Source organism: Juglans regia, chromosome 7 (assembly GCF_001411555.2).
Source record: "Juglans regia cultivar Chandler chromosome 7, Walnut 2.0, whole genome shotgun sequence".
NCBI classification, from domain to species: Eukaryota; Viridiplantae; Streptophyta; class Magnoliopsida; order Fagales; family Juglandaceae; genus Juglans; species Juglans regia.
In genome coordinates this window covers 50,657,583-50,677,541 of record NC_049907.1, presented here as the reverse complement: position 1 = coordinate 50,677,541, position 19,959 = coordinate 50,657,583, and the positions used below count along the sequence as shown (strand labels likewise).

At 34.7% G+C, this 19,959-nt stretch overlaps 2 protein-coding genes across 4 annotated transcripts; both read left to right on the top strand.

Annotated features, from left to right (window-relative positions):
• Positions 1-684: 684 nt before the first annotated feature.
• Positions 685-4,259, top strand: LOC108986327 (ribulose bisphosphate carboxylase/oxygenase activase, chloroplastic-like). 2 transcript variants are annotated; one of them, XM_018958903.2, is made up of 7 exons: positions 685-1,256; positions 2,037-2,350; positions 2,459-2,564; positions 2,661-2,746; positions 2,842-3,314; positions 3,432-3,747; positions 3,944-4,259. In XM_018958903.2, the coding sequence occupies exons 1-6, from the start codon at positions 1,212-1,214 to the stop codon at positions 3,716-3,718; spliced, it is 1,311 nt and encodes a 436-aa protein (XP_018814448.1). In that variant the 5' UTR covers positions 685-1,211; the 3' UTR covers positions 3,719-3,747; positions 3,944-4,259. The 2 variants fall into 2 exon arrangements, with proteins under 2 accessions (XP_018814448.1, XP_018814447.1); XM_018958902.2 differs by having other exon boundaries at positions 786-1,256; positions 3,432-3,713.
• A 7,005-nt stretch (positions 4,260-11,264) lies between these two features.
• On the top strand, positions 11,265-13,949 carry LOC108986376 (L-type lectin-domain containing receptor kinase S.4-like). Of its 2 annotated transcripts, none has more exons than XM_035692003.1 (2): positions 11,265-13,628; positions 13,739-13,949. In XM_035692003.1, exons 1-2 carry the CDS (start codon positions 11,542-11,544, stop codon positions 13,749-13,751), a joined length of 2,100 nt encoding a protein of 699 aa, XP_035547896.1. In that variant the 5' UTR covers positions 11,265-11,541; the 3' UTR covers positions 13,752-13,949. The 2 variants fall into 2 exon arrangements, with proteins under 2 accessions (XP_035547896.1, XP_018814538.2); XM_018958993.2 differs by having other exon boundaries at positions 11,266-13,625; positions 13,736-13,949.
• The last annotated feature ends 6,010 nt before the right edge of the window (positions 13,950-19,959 follow it).

The following is a 19,959-nucleotide window of genomic DNA, read 5'->3' as shown; positions in this document are numbered from 1 at the left end:
AACTAGTTTTCAAGACATGCACTGACGAATTTGTGGGTGTTGATTGGTCTGCCGATAAAACATCAAGAGCCATAAGGATTAAGAGCCAAGCACTCAGCGTGGGCTGGGCCCCCCCGCCGGAGATTCAGGGCCTCACTTTCAGATAGAGAAGCTATGCAAATTCTGAGTTATGGGCCACAAGGAGCTTTACTAAATTTGTATCTACATGTAATTAGGGATAACATGTATACAAATAATTAATCGAATTTATGTCTAACGAGAATACCTTCATATTTATATATATTAACCTATTATTTCTTAATAGTATACTATCTACCCTTTTTTTTTCGGGAGTTATTGACTAGAATTTCAAATTCAAAACTAAATTTATTTTCATTTTCTTACTAGCAAAGCATGTATTTTTTATAAAACAGATAATGGAAATTGTCTTATTTGTTTTCATAATTCATCTCAATTTATTTCATTTAATCATTACAATTTTTTTAAATTTTTAAATAAAATAAAATAAACAATTCAATTTTTTAAAATTCTAAAATAAAAATAATATTAAAAAAATATATTTTAATAATATTTAATTCAACTTTTAATTTTAATTTTAATTTATTTTATTTTATCTTATCTGTAAAAACATAGGAGATGGTTTTATTCAGGATCTATACCACCACCCCTGAAGAACTAGGATTTACTTTTCATTTTCCAAGCTATGTAGCTTCCAAGCCGGGGGGTCGTCGTCTAAATGGGACCCAAAATAGCCCTCTCACCATGAAACTCACCTCACATTTTGCTACACAATTGAAACCAGAATCGTGAAAATCACAAACATATTCTTCACCCAATCTATATCTTTTATTTATTTTTTTCTTTCGAAAATACCACTTTGTTTCTATATCCTTGTGGATGAAGGAAGCCAGATTTTAAGTGGAGAAGAAAGAAGCTTGAAGGGTAGACTCATGTTCCAAGTACCCTAACGCTTGCCACGTGTACTCCAGGGCAATCTTGATTGTGTGGCCGTTAAAGAGTTCAAAAACCAATCCTGAAGATATCAATTTCTGTACACTCAAAAGGAACTGCTATAAGTCCTCATCGTTACCCACAACTGATCATCTCCTCCACCACCAACTCTCTGCATCAATTTGCAGCCTACTCCCCGGCTCTCTTCACGCTCTGCAACTCCCCCTCACCAGATCACAGCCGTACGATCTCGGATATCGATGGCTGCAGCCGTCTCCACCATTGGAGCTGTCAACCGGGCACCGGTATGGTGGTGTCTTTTTTTTTTTCCCGCCCTTGAAGGCTTCACTCACATTTATATATAATTCTATCAAAACGTGCACAGGGTACTTTTGTTTTGGTTTCTGATCAGTTATTGCTAGAATTTATTTCGAGATTTATACATACATGTATATGGTTTCTCAAAAATACACACATACATCTAGCTTCATTGTCATGACATCTAGTCTTGTTATTTGTGCGAGTATGTACTAATAAGCATGCCGGCCATCTGTATATGCGTAAGGCCAAATTAGTTTATGCGTACTTACATGAATGCATGCTGCCTTTTGGGAAAGAAAAGAGAAAAAGAAGGGTGTTTTTCTTTATTTTTCTTCCTAGTTTTCATTTGATAAAGAACGAGGCAAAGATCTTTGCGCATGTTTAGACGGCAATCAAACACAACTGGAAGCCTTCAAGCCGATTTAGCTGAAATGGAAATTACACAAATTCTTTGAAACACCACTTATTTCAAAAGCTTAAACGGATAAGAAGAGGTAGATTTTTATTATTTATTTTATATCTTACCATCAACCTAACTATTTGCAATCACCCCAAACTATCATATTTTGAGTATCACCTTCTCAAACTACAAAAAAATTATAATACAACACTCTCCATTTTTTTTGTCATTTTTGAGAATTTTTAGGATTAATTTCGTATTTCAAAGATAAAAATATAGTTTGGGTAAGGATTACGTATAAAAAGAGTTGAGTTTTTCACCTTCCATGATTAAAGTGCTGCGTGCATGGTTTATGTTGATGTAGCTGAGCTTAAATAGCTCTGGTGTTGGAGCTTCAGTACCAAGCTCAGCCTTCTTAGGCAGCAGTTTGAAGAAGTTGACCCCAAGATTCACCAAGGTTTCCACTGGGAGCTTCAAGGTCGTCGCAGAGGCCGTCGAGGAGGATAAGCAGACCGACAAGGACAAATGGAAAGGCCTTGCTTTCGATACTTCCGATGACCAGCAAGACATCACCAGAGGAAAGGGTATGGTTGACTCGCTCTTCCAGGCTCCCACGGGATCTGGAACTCACTATGCCGTCATGAGTTCTTACGACTACATCAGTACTGGACTTCGCCAGTAAGAGAACTTAATCATTATTCAAGCTCTTGATTCAGATAGTGATTGGTTATAAGTCTATTTTGCCTGTAACATTTTATCATGAACTTGTGATGATGCTTAACTTAGGTACAACCTGGACAACAACATGGATGGTTTTTACATTGCACCTGCCTTCATGGACAAGCTTGTTGTTCACATCACCAAGAACTTCATGTCCCTGCCTAACATCAAGGTGTATATTCAAAACTGTTGGATTTCTAAGTTACGTTATTTATAGGCTGTAAATTACCACAAAAGTGGAACAACCAACTTTTAAACTTTATTACAGATTCCTCTCATCCTGGGTATTTGGGGAGGTAAAGGTCAGGGGAAATCTTTCCAGTGTGAGCTTGTCTTTGCAAAGATGGGAATCAGGTTAGTCCATATTTCTTTTAAATCAATTTTCACAGGAAATGCTTCTGCTGCTTGCACATTTGATCTTAATTTACAAACAATGAAATTCCGACCAGCCCCATCATGATGAGTGCTGGAGAACTGGAAAGCGGGAATGCAGGAGAGCCGGCAAAATTGATCAGGCAAAGATACCGTGAGGCAGCTGATATAATAAGGAAGGGGAAAATGTGCTGCCTCTTCATCAACGATCTGGATGCAGGAGCTGGACGGATGGGTGGAACCACCCAATACACTGTCAACAACCAAATGGTGAATGCCACCCTCATGAACATAGCTGATAACCCAACAAATGTGCAGCTTCCCGGTATGTACAACAAGGAGGAGAATCCCCGTGTCCCCATCATCGTCACCGGTAATGACTTCTCGACTTTGTATGCTCCTCTCATCCGTGATGGTCGTATGGAGAAGTTCTACTGGGCTCCTACCAGGGATGACCGGGTTGGTGTCTGCAAGGGGATCTTCCGTTTGGACAAAGTTGCTAGTGATGACATAGTTAAGCTTGTTGACACCTTCCCAGGCCAATCAATCGGTAAATTACAACCTAGAAAGCATATCTCATTCTTTCCCTTCAGCCTGATTCGATTGAAAATAGCACAATATTGGTTGTTCATATATGATTTTGTTCTATATATGCATGATTTTGCAGATTTCTTCGGTGCCCTAAGGGCTAGAGTTTATGATGATGAAGTGAGAAAGTGGATTTCTGGTATTGGGGTCGACGGCATTGGGAAGAGACTTGTGAACTCAAAGGAAGGACCCCCAACTTTCGAGCAGCCCCAGATGACACTCGAGAAGCTGCTCGAGTACGGGAACATGCTTGTCCAAGAGCAAGAGAATGTGAAGAGGGTCCAACTTGCCGACAAGTACTTGAGCGAGGCTGCTCTTGGAGAAGCCAATGAAGATTCTATTAATAGAGGAACTTTCTACGGTTAGCTCCTTGATCCTAGAGGCCTTGATGGGAGGTTTGAATCCTTCTTTTTGTAAACTTAACACGACATATTTACGCATGAGGCTGTGGTTTCTAGCTCAAAATCTTCCACTTTTCCTTAACTCTCCCACAGGCCCAGTTCTCACTTCTAGAACAAAAAGTTCTACAAAAAAAAACACATGATGTTTGAACAACATTTCTCCTAAGCTTTTGTATTTTTTCTGGCGCAGGTAAAGCAGCACAGCAAGTAAATATTCCTGTCCCTGAAGGTTGTACCGATCCAACTGCAGAGAACTTTGACCCAACTGCCAGGAGTGATGATGGGAGCTGCCTGTACACATTCTAGGCCATTTTTAGGTATTGCGTGGAAAGGAGAAACAATTTAGAACGGTGTTCGATAAACAATAAATGTTGTTTCCCGGTTAGAATGGATTGTTATCCTCTAATTTTGTGTTATTGTTTAGATCAATGGATTGTTATCCTCTAATTTTGTGTCATACTGTTTACATTTTCCAATCTTAGTAGGTTCTTTGTTCCTTGTTTTTCCATGATCAAGTATTTTTTTTTTTTTTTTTTATACACACATTCACAAATCTCAATTGCATATCCGGCACCGATCAACGATCAACACACTCGACCTTCTAGTTTTATGCCTAAGTATTGTTTCACAGCTTTATCTTTTCTTTTTTTTCACCAACTTTACCTTTGTTTGGACAACCTTAAAAGTTGCTGCCATACACATTTTTTAAAATCAAGATTCAAAAAAAAAAAATTTAAAATGAAAAAATTATTTATAGACTAAGCCTATGTTTGAATAGTGAGAAGAGTTGAAATAATTTCAAATAAAAATTAAAAATTGAAGAAAATATTTTTAAAATATTATTTTTTAATATTATTATTATTTTGAGATTTGAAAAAGTTAAATGTTACACAAATGTTTTGGGGCTGAGCCCATGCTTATTTACAACCGACAACTCAGTTTTGGGATAAATGGGCTAGACTGAAGTTCGTTTTAGAAGTATGACTAGCACCAAAAGGGCCTCAGTTAATAAACAGACACGTACTGTTCAAGCCCAAGTGGCCGTCGGTGTTTTCTTCTTCAATAAATTAACTTGAGAACTCAATTTTGTTAACGGGAAGCATACGGAAGGCCATGCATTCGTAGAGAAGGCAGGAAACGAGGAACACTTCCTCGTGTTGTCACTGCAGGACCGTATGCATGATTGAGAAACTCAAGTGGTCTTAGCTAAGGCAGCTTTATTCTAATCATAAACTAAAAAACGCTTTCATATCGATTTGATCTGATTAAGATATCATTGTCGAAGCAGGCAGAAGTTAAAGAGTCTTTGTCCAGCCGCCATGAGCCACCTAATCCAAGACCTACCTAGCTTCTGATCTAACTATAAGATTATTTTTTTTTCCCCATGAGTTTATAGCAAAGCATCGTCCATTCCTTTTGTACTGTGGCCTTGATTCCGATCCATGTGAGTAGTGAATTCGCATGGGCGGATGTTGATATATATCTGGGAAAAACCTAATTACAGTAATCGATGAGAGGAGAATAATTTGAGGAGACTTGAGTACTGAAGATATTGGAACACTTTGTGGACTAGTATATATGCATCATTGATTTTGTGGAATATTGCATTCCCCCACAAAAGTTGCAAACATTAATTCATGTCAATGATGATTCTAGAAACGAAGATGATTTAGACAACCGCCTGGTATAATCGGCGTGCAACCGGCTTGTCTACGTAATTTAAGAATTTTTCATCCATTTCATGTATTTCTTCTCTCCCTCTCTCCATTTCGTTCTCCCTCTCCCTCTCTCGAAATTTCATTTTTTCCTCCTCTCCCTCTCCCTCTCCCTCTCCATTTTGTTTTCTCCTCCCTCTTCCACTCCATGAAAAATCAAAACCCACTGTTACGAAAAAAGTAGATCCAAAGAAAAATATGAGCTGAGATTGGATGTAAAATAAAAACCCACTGTTGTTTCACCATTTTTTTTTTTTTTTTTTGCGGATAAAAGTTTTCAACATCGAATTTCGTGGATTTTGTTTCACGAATTTGTTGAAATTTCGGTTTCTGTTGTGGGTTTGATCGTAAATACAAGGTTAGCTTTCTTGAACATTGATTTTAATATCTAAGAAATCATGCAAAATTGAACAAGAAACTTCTATTATGATGCGCACTTCAACCTCAAAAGTCTTATACGCACACGAAGTTCATTTTTTTTTAAAATTTGTTTGTCAAATGGGATCGTTGTTTTCACTTCTATGATTTTTGTTCTCAATTTCCTTACCCTTTTGCTAATTAATGTGTAACGATTGGTGTTGATGCAAAAGAATTTTTCGTTATTAAAAAATTAATTTTTTTTATGTGAGTCTTATTTTTTTCAAAATGAGTAGTGTGCAATGTTTGTACAGTTTATGACTATAAATATAATTTATCTTAAATAAATAAAAATGAATATAATTTTTGTTTATAATATAAATTAACTTATAAATTTTATAAGCTAAAAAGATACAAAAAAGAAATCTCACTCGATTAAAAAAACTAATCTAAAATACTCTCACCGTACTATTACAGTATTATCAACAATTATTTAAAAAAAAAAAAAAAAAAAAACTAATCTTCTCAAAGCTGTTTCTTATATTCTCACGTACGTGGGACCATATGTTCAATAAAGTAGTGTTCCGAGATTAATCCTAATTATAAACTAAATGAACAATCAATCATATTCAGATCGTTTTTGGTTCTGACTAGGGCAGGTTTGGGGTCAAAACCAAAATACAAAATTCTCATCTCATCTCATCTCATCATTATACATTTTTTAAATCTCCATATAAAATATAATAAACAATTCAACTTTTTCAAATCTCAATACACATTTTTCAAATCCCAAAACAATAATAATATTAAAACTTAATATTTTAAACTTCAAAATAAAACACAAAATTCTCATCTCACCCTCCAAACCTACCCTTAGATCCTCCCCCCAACAACATGTCTCATTATTTTTAGTAAAGGTTTTTGTCGAATCACAATCAAAGACTTATCCTAAATTAAAATATCAAATCTAAGGCTTACCCTAATTTAAATCACCAAGCAAGGGCAAGGACTTATACCATATACATATATTAAAATAATAATCAGAGACTTGGCGATTGGTAATTTGGTGGCCCATTTGGACCGACTTTTGCAAGTCTAGGAATTGATGGTGATTGGACTTTGTGACTTATGTAATGTAATGGCGGACCGAATCCTCCCTCCACCATTTTGCATTACCGGGAGAAGATAAAAGTCGAAGTTTGCGTCCTAAGGTCCCAACTAAAATCGATTTTTGAGAAATAATAATTATTAATAACTCCAAGTGGGTGCTTAACGTAAAAGATTCCTAGTTATAGGATTTTTTTTTTTTTCTCTTTGTTTCTGAGTAGTAGTCGCATCTAGAAGGTCCCAAGCTAAGAAAACATCTATATATATATATATATATATATATATATATATATATATTTTTTTTGTCCCCTGTTTTATTATTTATTTTTTTATAATTGATAATAGAGAAGACATCCCAACCGATCAGCGCCACATGGGCCTGGGCCTTTGCTTATGGCTGAGTTTGCCCCCATTACTGAAAAGTCCAATTAATATTGAGAGGGCTCAACCCACCGCCAATACCCACTAGATAACCATCCAGTAGCATTAGAAGATAAAAACAGTTATCATTTGAATTCACTAAAAAGTGAACTTTCATATCTATATTTAAATTTAAATAATGGATAATTATTATCGTCAAAAGAATCAGGATGGTTCAAAAAGCTCTATATAATGGGAGAACTTAGGTACATGAAAATAATCTGATTTTTGAGAATTACATTATTACTTTCAGTTACTAATTTAGGCATTGAAGGTGTTCTATCAAATCCCAAGCCGTTTACTCTTTGATTGCAGGTGACCATGAAGTGGTGACGGTGAAGCACGTCTAAAATAGATAGTATTATTAAAATTAACTTTCGTATGTTTATTTTTATGATCCAAAAACACTTGGGTTTGAGTGATTTGATATTAAATTTATATATTGATGAGTTTGGAGAAGAGGACGGGAGTGTTTATGTTATTATGAACTATTATAATTATAAAAAATAAACAAAATAAAACGCCAATATTTAATAAATTGCCAATATTAATTGTCCCCTACCCACCTTCAATTCCTCAATTGTCGTTGACTCACGTGGCGGAGGCAAGGGAGGTTCGGGGAGGACGGCCCTTCCTTTGTCCCCAAAACCGGAAGAATGTTAGATAACACAACCACCCCCAACGACAGAGCATTAAATAATAGTAGTAAAGATATTAAATTCCTCAAAAATTACACTCATCATTCTCACACTACATATAATTTTTTTTTCTTATTAAATGTGTAGTATATGGATGCTGAGTAAAATAATTTAATTAGTTTTATGAAAAATAAAACTAAAAAATTAAAAATAAATATAGTGTGTGATGTGTGGAGATGATGAGTAGCAAAACTCTATATTCTCCTCTTTAATATAGCAATCGGCGAAAACCCTTTCAATCAAGTCTAGTTCGGGGGATGAGTTTTGGTCCATCATTTTCCAGACTGGACCGACCACCCCTAGTGGACTGGATCGGACATTTTTTTCAAATAAATTAATAAAAAAAATTATTAAAATTAAAATTAAAATTAAAATTAAGTGAATTGTTAATATGGATTAAGTAACTAAATCATTAAAAAAATATTTAACTATAATTATATTTATGATATTGATAGTTACTATTTACTACTTTAGACTTTACTCATAATTATTAATAATGTCTTATATTTTATATATAGTGAATGAATATAAAATAATTTTATTGTACATAGATTATTCATGCTTGCTTGCAACTTAGGTATTTAAAAACAAATTACCTAATTATTTTAATTAAGTGTAAATAGTATAGTATGTATAAATGTATTATGTATCTACATATATTATCACATGATACATTATTAATTAATAATATATATTATTTAACATTTTATATGATCAATAATAATATATTACATGCAAATTATATAATTAACTTATATAATTACTATATAAAAATAAAATATTATATTATTAAAAGCTACTTAAAAATATATATTTCAATCGGACAGTTTCGATTCAGTCTGGTCCAATTCAAAACTTATAGGCCCCGGGACCGGACCATACCCCTTCGGTCCCACAAAATTGTGAATCAAAACCGACCACTTCGGTCTGGTCCGATCAAAATCGAAGTATTCGGTCTGATCAATTTTTTTAGTCTAGACCGAAAATGTATGGTTGTCTGCCGGCACGGGTGGATGCTTATCTTTTTATTAGGAAAAGTGAAAAGGAATGAGACAATTAACAATATTCTTTATGCAATTCTTGTGAAGATATTTCTGACTAATACTTGTTGGCTGGAATGAAAGTATGATGGGTGCATGTGTGGAAATGGAACATTGCAACTATCGCTGTCGTTGCTAGCTTTAGAAATGAGAAGCTCAGGTTGGATGTTTGGTGATGATTCTAGAGGAATACTTAAAACAAATATATTTGTGGCTCTATGCAACCATAATGGTCAAGGATGGCTTTGTAATTGAAGGGCTAAAAACTAGATTTCAACCACAAATTAGCTAATGCAGTCATTGATAAAAGAACGGGATCCCAATTTCAACCACAAATTTTAAGGAGACGGAATTATAATTTTATTGATACGTTCAATTATTGCAAAGAAATACCATGAAAACAATTAAAAAAGCTTGAGAGGTATAAAATAAATAAAACTCAAGTATAAAATTAAGTAAAACCAGAAATCATAAACTAAAGTAATTAAATTATGAATAAAACCATAGCCTATTTAATGACCTCGTAACACCATTCTATCTATCAAATCTCAAAAAATATGTTACCTTTTAATTTCTTTGGGACCCGCTCAAAATCTAAGTAAGTTATGTAACATTCCTTTAAAATCGAGTGACCTTTTTCTTTATCTTTATTCAAATTAATGACAGGCGAGATAAACACACGGACGTCTTCATAAATTAAAAGTGTAATATATGATTTAGATAAATGACTTAATTTTAATTTAATTTAAGTCTAACTATATATATATATTATATTAATTAATTTTCAGTATCATTGTTACCGAAGTAATGATTAAAAAATTAATAATAATTTCACAAATCCCATTTGTATTACTTGCGAGAATTGACCATAGACATATCTATAATTTTGATCAGATTAAAGAATAATATCAATAACCAGTCACATCATTTTCATTTGCTGCAAGAGTTATGCTACAGAAAAAGTGGCCAATGATATCTCTTGAAAAATATATATTTTCTTTTTCTTTTTCTTTTTCTTTATTTTTATGTTTTTTTAATCGTTATAAATATTTAAAAAAATAAAAAATTTATAAATCATTAAAAAATATTTATTTAATCACTAAAAAAAAAAAATCAATTGGGAGACATTCGGGACCCAAAGCACAATTATTTTTGCCAACGTCACTGCCAGTAAATAAGGTCCCACGCCACATAACTTTATTTGCCCTCTTCATTTTTAAACTTTAATGTGGTTGACCAATTACCTTTAATTCATCCTCCATTTTTTTTTTTCCGAGAAATGGATCCAAAAGTCTATCCAAGGACAAGGTGAAATCTTATCCCGTAGAACAGCCGAAAAAATTGAAATATTAATGGACAATACTGCTCAGAAAAAATGATTTTTGAGGATTAGATATATATATATATATATATATATATATATATAGTAGGGTTGTAGGATTTTGAATTTAGAGGATGCTTGAGAATAAAATGATGTGAGAATTTTGTAAATAATAATAAAATAATTTGAGTAATTAGTAATTATTTATCCAAACATTACAATTTTTGGAATTTAAATTGCAAAAAGGGTAATAAATTAATATCTTCATTCATTTGTGTAAATTATATAATTAAGAAATGTACTCTATTTGAATAGTATTTCTTGATTCTTGCATTTTGAACATACAAACCATTTAAAGTCGATTATCATTTTGAAATATCAGGAGGTTTTCTAAGTTTTAAAATTAAATTTTTAAAAATATAATTTCAATGTATACGGGTCATGCTGATGCAAGTCAGTTGTGGGTTCCACGTGTTGATCTGAATTTTTCTTGTGCATGATTTTTTTCGTGCTATTCTAGAAAGGATAAGGATAAATTTACTATCATTCTGTCATTTTTATTTTATTTTATAGTGTATTTAAAATTTTTATTTTTTAAGTATTTTTTTCACATTTTTAATTATTAAAAAAATTTTAAAAATATATATATAATTTTATTAATAATCACTTCTTTTAAAAAAAATAAAAATAAAAATAATAAATAATAAGAAGTAATAATGATAATAAATCTATCGTTATCCTTCTTAAGAAACGAATGTATAATTCATAATTGGACGATTTTCTCTTATAAGAATGGTCGTTGCGATTATGCGAGACTGAATTGTTTACTTTAGCCTTGTTGGCCTTTTATTTATTTCAAACGAAACAGCTGCAATAGCCTGCAACTAGGAAGAGTGGTTCTTTATTACACATGGGAACTCGGGTTGTGTTTGTACAGGGCGCCACTCCCGTCAATCTTTCTGTTCTAACTTCTCTCATTCGCCAAAGAAAGCCAAACGAGTGAACGACAAAAAAATCCAAAGAACAATCCAATATTTTTCCGCATTTGCCCTCCCATTTCATACAATAATAGTATAATACACTCGACAACTTCACAGAGCTGATCAGCTTTCAACTTTCTGATCTCTCACATGGCAGCAAGCTTTGTCTCTCTCTGGGTTATCCTTCTGCTCCTGTACCCAGTAAGGGCCGATGTGGATGCCGATACCTTGTTGAACGGGTTCAGCCGAGGGTTCGGTGCTCCTAGCAACAACATGAGCTTAAACGGCATTGCATCCATTGAGAACAGTGGCCTACTTCGCCTTACAAACGACACGCTCATGGAAAAAGGCCACGCGTTTTATTTCCGCCCAATTCAACTCAAGAACTCCAGCGGCAACGCCATGTCCTTCTCTACTTCCTTCGCTTTTGCTATAGTCACCAAGCCTGGGGTACAAGGCGGGGATGGCTTCGCGTTCACGATCTCTGCCTCAAAAGAGCTTCTTGGGGGTGGGCCGGGCTCTTATCTTGGCCTATTCAACGCCACCAATGATGGGCGTCTCTCGAACTACATAATCGCCGTCGAATTCGACACTTTCAAGAACAATGAGTTCAATGAAGAAAATGGAAACCATGTTGGCATCGACATCAACAGCATAATATCGAACACATCTGTTCCGGTCCAGCAATTTCAGGGTGGTAGTGACACGAACAAGGTTGACCTTAACTTGAATAGTGATCTGGTAATTCAGGCATGGATCGACTATAATTCTCCAATAAATCAATTAGACGTGAGGATTGCGACGGATTCTACCAAACCCAGGTCTTCAATTTTGTCCTATAAAGTAAACCTCTCACAATATCTTCAAGAATCCATGTACGTCGGGTTTTCTGCTGCAACTGGCGCATCCACAAGCTCGCATTATATACTCGGTTGGAGCTTCAACAGGAATGGAGATGCCAGAACTATCAATCTAGGTCAACTCCCGAAGATTCCTACTAACACCAAAAAGAATCACACAAGCCTAATTGTTGGCGTCTCAGTTTCATGTGTTTTGGCTGTGATTTTGGTGACTGCTTCGGCTTTTTACATCATCTGGAGAATCAAGACGGCTGATGTGATTGAAGCCTGGGAGCATGATATTGGTCCTCATAGATTTCCTTACCGGGAGCTGAACCAAGCGACGAGGGGTTTCAGAGACAAAGAGGTAATTGGGTCTGGTGGATTCGGTCGAGTTTATAAAGGAGTCCTGCCAAATTCAGATACCCAAGTCGCTGTTAAGCGTATCTCCCATGACTCAAAACAGGGTCTGCAAGAGTTCGTGTCAGAGGTTGCTATTATTGGTCGTCTTCGCCATAGAAGCTTGGTTCAATTACTGGGTTGGTGTCGTCGGGAAGCTGATCTACTTCTTGTTTATGATTTCATGCCTAACGGAAGCTTGGACAGGTATCTCTTTGATCAGCCTAAAGCAACCCTGAGCTGGGAGCAAAGGTTCAAGATCATCAAAGGAGTGGCTTCAGGGCTTCTCTACTTACATGAGGAGTGGGAGCAAACTGTAGTTCACAGAGACATCAAGGCAGGAAATGTTCTATTGGATTCTGAGTTTAACCCAAGGCTGAGTGATTTTGGTCTTGCCAAGCTGTACGAGCACGGGTCCAAACCAAGGACTACCAGGGTGGTGGGCACGCTGGGTTATTTGGCACCTGAGCTCACGCGCACAGGTAAGGCCACAACCAGTTCGGATGTTTTTGCCTTTGGTGCTCTGTTGCTCGAAGTCGCATGTGGTAGAAGACCCATTAATTCCGATGCATCGTCTGAGGAGTTCATGCTGGTGGACTGGGTGTGGCAGAAGTGGAGAGTAGGAGCAATTCTTGGTGTTATGGACCCAAAGTTGGGGGGCGAATTTGACGAGTCTGAGGCCGTTTTGGTGCTTAAACTGGGCTTAATATGTTCCAATGATGCACCGGAGGCACGCCCCACGATGCGGCAGTTGGTGAGGTACCTGGAGGGCGAGTTGGCGCTGCAGGAGGAGGTGACGGAGCCATATAGGAAAAAAGTACGTGGTGCTACTGCTACCGATTCGTTTGAAAATTTCTTGCAATCCCTTCCGACTACGTCGTCGTATTCTCAGATGGGCAGCACGTGGACTTCCGTCGGTAACGGTGGGAGTGGTGATGCTGAAACTGGTTTGACCCCGCCATTTTCAGTTCTCAGCAGGGAGAGACCGGTAGTTAGGCATGAGATTTCGAAGCTCTTCTAGTCCAATTTTTTTTTTTTTGTCCACACTTTCTTTCTCTGTTTATTTTTTGTTCATATATGTTTACAATATTAACAATTTTGTGCAGGCAAAGCAGCATATAAGAAGAATCTTCGATCCTGTCTCCGAAGGTTTTGCTGATTTAGAAGGAACCAAAGACCCAACAGCTAGCTGGAAATTATGATGAAGTGGCCTATATATGTTCCATGGGCTTTTAATTCTAGGTAATTATGGGTGGAAGTACAAGCGCTTGCTCTGAGATATGACATCATCAATAATACTTACTTCGATTATATATGTCATATGGTCTTTTGTAAATGTCTTTTGTGCTAATCAATTACGACTCCAAGTAAGTGGAAATGGGCATTTAAAATGTAAAAGTAGCTTTGATATCTGACACGGCTAATATCATTTTCCATTTTTAATCTAATTCAATATACTCAGATCTTAAATTATCAATATGCAGTACTTATACATTTAAGAGTATCTTATATATGCATCACAGAGACATAAAGCCACGAAATGTTTTGTTGGGGGTTCTGAGTTTGATAAAAGGCTTAGCAATTTTGGTCTTGCTTATAAGGCGCCACACGAGCACGCTTAGCTCATACCCTAGCACCACCAGGGCGCCCAGGGTTGTTTTGGGACCTGAGCTCACATGTCACATGGTTAGGCGAGCCTAGAACCAGCTCGGATATGTTAATTTGCTTCTATTCATGATTTGTTTGAGAAGACCCACGGATTCCAACGCATAGGCGATCGAAGGAGCTTGTGCTGCTGTTGTGGGTGTGGATTGGGAGAAGTGGACTTTAGGGACACAGTTCCTGATGTTATGGAACCGAGATGAGATCCGAGGGTCTGGTTTATGCTACACTTTTGAATCTAGTTTATTTACATTGCATCCAACATCGAGATTCAACAAATTGGGCTGGACTATGCTATTTAACGTTTGAAAGTATGTGCACCAATCTCATCATCTTTGTCGAGCTTTACATCCATCTTTGTTTTTAAGATTTCCGGTTTAAACCATGGTCGTTTCATTATTTTTAATGTCATCCCGTTAAAAGATAATGAAATGATGATGATTAATTAATTTTATTTTTTAATTACAACTTTCCCATCTTTTGGAATCCATTGCACAGCTTTCCGGTTATTTACAGTAAAAATGAGAGCATCCTCAGTTCGAACCCAATTTAGGCATTCACCCATATGACAAATGTATCACTCAGAACACAAATCTTTAGACCCAAGTTGACCCACATATAACCTGCGCGCACAACTTTCTTCCAGGATTTCGAATTAATAGAGCTATTTTATTATTCCTCAGGGCCACATGAATGAGAGCCAACCGAAGTTTAAATTTTTCTTATTTCATGTGACAAGTGGCCTGGAGAACCCATCACTTGGGATGGAAAATACTGGCAATTAATTGTATATTAATCTCCAATACCCTAAGAAGGTTGGCTATGGTTTTCAATACCCAGAAATAATGTGCAACAATAAAGGTTATAATGAATAATGATAGGTTTGCTACCTTCTTATCACATTTTTATTATTTTTTGGTGTATTTAAAATTTTTATTTTTTAAATATTTTTAACTATTTTTTAACATCATTAATTATTAAGAAAAAATTAAAAAAATATAAATTTATTAATATTCATTTTTTTAACTATGAAGTAAAAATAAATAAATAATTAAAAATAATAATAAATAAGCCGTAGGAGGGTTAATAACAAAAAATTTTCACAATCTTCTAACACTCTACATTCTATATTATTTTTATTTTTTATTTTTTTTATTTTATTAAATATTTATTATATGAATAATGAATAAAAATTTTGAAATAATTTAAAAATAATAAACTCAAAAAAAAAATATTAAAAATTTAAAAAAATTAAAAAAATATGAAGCGTAAAATCTGATGGAAGTTGTGTAGCAAAGAGCTACTCGGTTAATAAACGGTACCCTACAATTAACTGATTTTTATACGCGTCTACCTGCAAGTTTATACACAAATCCCCATTACGTACCTTGAAACCATCAACCACACTTACTCCTTCCAAGTAATTAATTTTACCTACTTTAAAAACCTCGGATGGAACAACATTAGTGAACCAAAATGCGAATTTAAAATGAGAAAGAATTTTTATTATTTTATTATTATTTTATAATATATCATTAGAAATTATTTATTATATTTTATTTATAAATCTATCATCTAATATCACATCATGAAATAATAAGAAAGATAATAAAAACTAAAATATTGAATAGATTTTTTCATTTAAAATACTAAAACAACCCAAATTGAGAGGATATTAACAGGTACTTGTCGAATGAATGCCCTCGGCCGCAATTAAGACACGCACACTTTCATTAAACATGATCAATCAAAGCCCATCTCAGGACCAATACATGTCCTGTGTAAGACTATAAAAGCAGAGTAAATAGAATTCTACATATACTCGTTTGAAGAAAATGGCTTGATGCCGTTTACTTTGTATTCACTTGTATATGTACATAGCCCTTTGATTGTTCCATATACATCTCTTCATCCAAAATGCAATGGAGAAAGGCATTGGAAACATCCAACTACTTAATATTCCCTTTTAAACAGACAACAAGAGCCAAAACTAATCGAATGGTAGTAGGCTTCACTACTGGAGAAAAAGTGTCATAGTAATCAATACGAGAAAGTTGATCAAACCCCTTAAGTTTTGAGCATTTGAAAGTAAAGGAAATTGAAGAAGTATATATGACATACTGAAAAACTGATTGCTCGTGTTGTTGGTAGATGATTGACATATGTCCAAGCGAGGTAACGTGTCTTCATCAAAAACCACATGTCTCAAAATAAAAACTTTGTCTGTGTTATAATCTAAGCAACGATACCCCTTTTGTTGATTTGAATATCCTATGAAAATACATTGTTTACTTCTGAAAGCTATTTTTTGATCTTCATATGGTCTGAGATAAGGGTACCAGGTGCAGCCAAAGGTTCGGAATTCAGAATAACTAAGCATCGTTTTATAGAGGACAAAGTATGGTGGTAGATTCTTAAGAACCTTGGTTGGTAAGCGATTGATCAAGTATATTGATCTCAAGAAAGCATCTACCCAGTAACAAATAGGAAGACCAGCTTTTGCTAAAAGAGTTAATCTCATCTCTTGGATATGTCTATGTTTGCGTTTAGCTATACCATTTTGTGGAGATGTATAAGGGCATGTTAATCGATGAAAAATGCCATTGTTATTAAAAATCTTTGAAAATCTTTAGATAAATATTCTCTGCCATTATCAGGTTGCAATTGTTGAATTGAACAATAAAATAAATTTTCAACAAGAGCTTTATATTTTTGTAAAATTGAAAGAACATCACTTTTGAAATGCATGGGATACATCCATGTAAAATGACTAAAATCATCAATAAATAAAGAGTAATGCTATGTACAGTCGTGGAGTGCGCAAGCGTCGTGCAGTCGCTTTGAAATAGAGTGAGGTCCACTATTAAAAAAATAATTTATTTTCATGTGAGTCACATATTTATTCATTTTTTCAAAGCAACTGCACGGCGCTTATATACTCACGATTGCAAGTATCATTTCTCATAAATAAAACATAATAGCGACAACCTCCAATCGAATTGATAAGAGATACCCAGACATCAGTGTCGATCAAAGCTAAAGGTCTTGTGGATTGTCTACGGGAGTATTTAAAAGGTAATCTTTTAGCTTTTCCTAACTGGCAAGAACAACAGACACTAGACTTGTTGGCTTACTCTTTTATTTGAAGGAAAGAAGATAAATAATCTAGAGTGGGCTTGGAAAAATGACCAAGGCGATCATGCCATTGATCCCTGGTGGCCTTTGTCTATAACTTGGAAGTTAAACATTAGAAATTATTGGTGTAGCTCTTATTCCCATTGATTGGATAAAGTCCATCCTCAACTAACTAGCCCGTGGAGAGCAGTCGACCAGTCTTGTTCTCCTTAACACAAAAATCAATTCCAATAAGACTGAAATAATAGTCATTACCGAGGCAAAATTGTTTAATAGATAAAAGATTGGTTGCAGCCTGAGGACAGTGAAAGACTTTATTCAATTGAAAGGAATTATGAGTTGTATTTATAGATCAAAAGCCAGTGTTTTGGATTACCAAAAATGAACCATTGCCTACTTGGATAGTTTCAAGACCATCATAGGGCTAAAGAGTTGTTAAATTTGTTGCATTGGCAGTAATGTGAGCATTAGCCCCATTATCTGCATACCAAGTCAAGGTGTTGTTAGCTTTAGTAGCCATTGCTACCAATTTAGAAGGTGGCCTCCTGCCTTGGAAAGAAAAATTAAAGTGCTGGAAACAATCCAAAGCAATGTGACCATGCTTTTCACAAATTTGACAATGTGGTCTATCATGTGGAGCTGCACGATTGTTGTCGGAGTGAAATCTTGGAGGGCCACGAGGCTGTGCTGATGTAGCAACTTGTTGAAATTTTGGAGCAGTACCTGCAGGCTTCCTTTTTTGATAATTAGAATTCTTTGCAGCAAATACCGAAGTAGGCACTTCAACCAATGTTTCAAAACTTAAAATTTCATATTGAAAATCATCAAGAAATGTAGAGCACTTTAACCAATGATCAGCCAATTGCTTAGCATCTTCAAGGAATGTAGAGCATGACAGATTGCCTTGAACGATAGTTTGAAGCTGTCTCTTAAGAAGAGCAATACGGGACCTTGAGGTAACTGAAAATCTAGTCTAAAGAGAATCCCAAGCTTGTTTGGAAGTTTTCAGATTAAAGACAGTAGGTACTAGCTTCTCAGAAATAGAGGCTTGTAACTAGCTTAAAACACAATTATCTTTCTTGAACCAAATTGCATAAGCTGGATTTGGGGAGTCATCTGAAAAAAGCTTGGATGGTACTTCTTCAGAACCATCAATCATACCATTCAAATCAAGACTTTGATGAAAAGCTTGAAACTGAACACTCAATGTCAGGTAATTGTGTCATTCAAGTTTTTGACTAATAAGTTGTGAAATGGATTGGATCCGTTGAGTAGATGGAAAGCAAAAATTTATGGAATCAGAGGAAGCCATAGTAGAAATGGAGAGGATGAGGAAGATGTTTGTGCGGAAGCTATTGGAAAAGATCAAGCGTTTGCCTATTTTGTGGCTAATACCATGTTAGACTATAAAAACAGAGTAAATAAAATTCTTTAGATACTCTTTTGAAGAGAATGGCTTGATGTTGTTTACTTATATTCACTAGTATATATAGGAGATTTTACATAGATTTACATAAAACTAATTGAGTAAGGAGAATAAAATGGAGATTACAAGTTATTTGAAATTCAAATTAGCTAGACTAGCAATTCTGCAGGCTGGTAGTTGCTTTAGAATCTTTGAAATCCTCTCCTAAACTTTCGGTGATTGTTATGCCAGCTAATACTCTAACACCATGGTCATCATTAATGGCCCAGCATACCCTATGGTCCATGGAACATGTTCTCATGTTCTCATAGGAGGGACGACCATTTGCTTAGGGACAAGGAAAGCAATATGCCAATATCTTAGTAATTATAACCTCACAACGTCTTTGAAGGAGTGATATTTGAAGGAGATGCTCAATCGATAGTCAAGACAGTTAATAGCCAGGAAAAAGATATATTTCATATATTAAAAACAAGAACTCACAAGCTTTCATATTGTTTCTATATGAATAAGACATCTGTAACACGAGAACTGAATAAGACAACTTTAACAAGAATGTGTCTCATTTTTTATGAAAAGAAAATATATAGTGTGTTAGGTCTATGGCCAACCTTGCAAGAAAAACTAATCTTCAGAATGTTATAAAAAGAAAAAAGAAAAATACTAATAAAGGACTAGACAGCAAAAAAGTACCTCCATTAAATATTTAGTGCAATTGAATACATATCTACTTTAACTTAAAAAGTGATTATAAACAAGATTAATAGTAATAAAGTAATGAACAGTGTTAAACAGTATTAACAGTATGAAATATGCTACTGTAATAAACAGTACCGAACAATATTACAGTAATGTGCTACAGTGATGAATAGTTATCATGAACAGTAATTAACAGTATTAAACAGTAAAATAAATGATAGAGTTTTGTTAAATAATTTTAAGAGAGTAAAATTATATAAATAATTAGAGTTTTTAATATAATTTAAATCTCATAATATTCTGAATTAACTAAAATTATTTAGATAAAATAATTTTTTATCATTATAATATTTTTGTAATTTCTAAAATAGAAAAAACTTACTTTAATAATGAAAAAATATGAGAGCA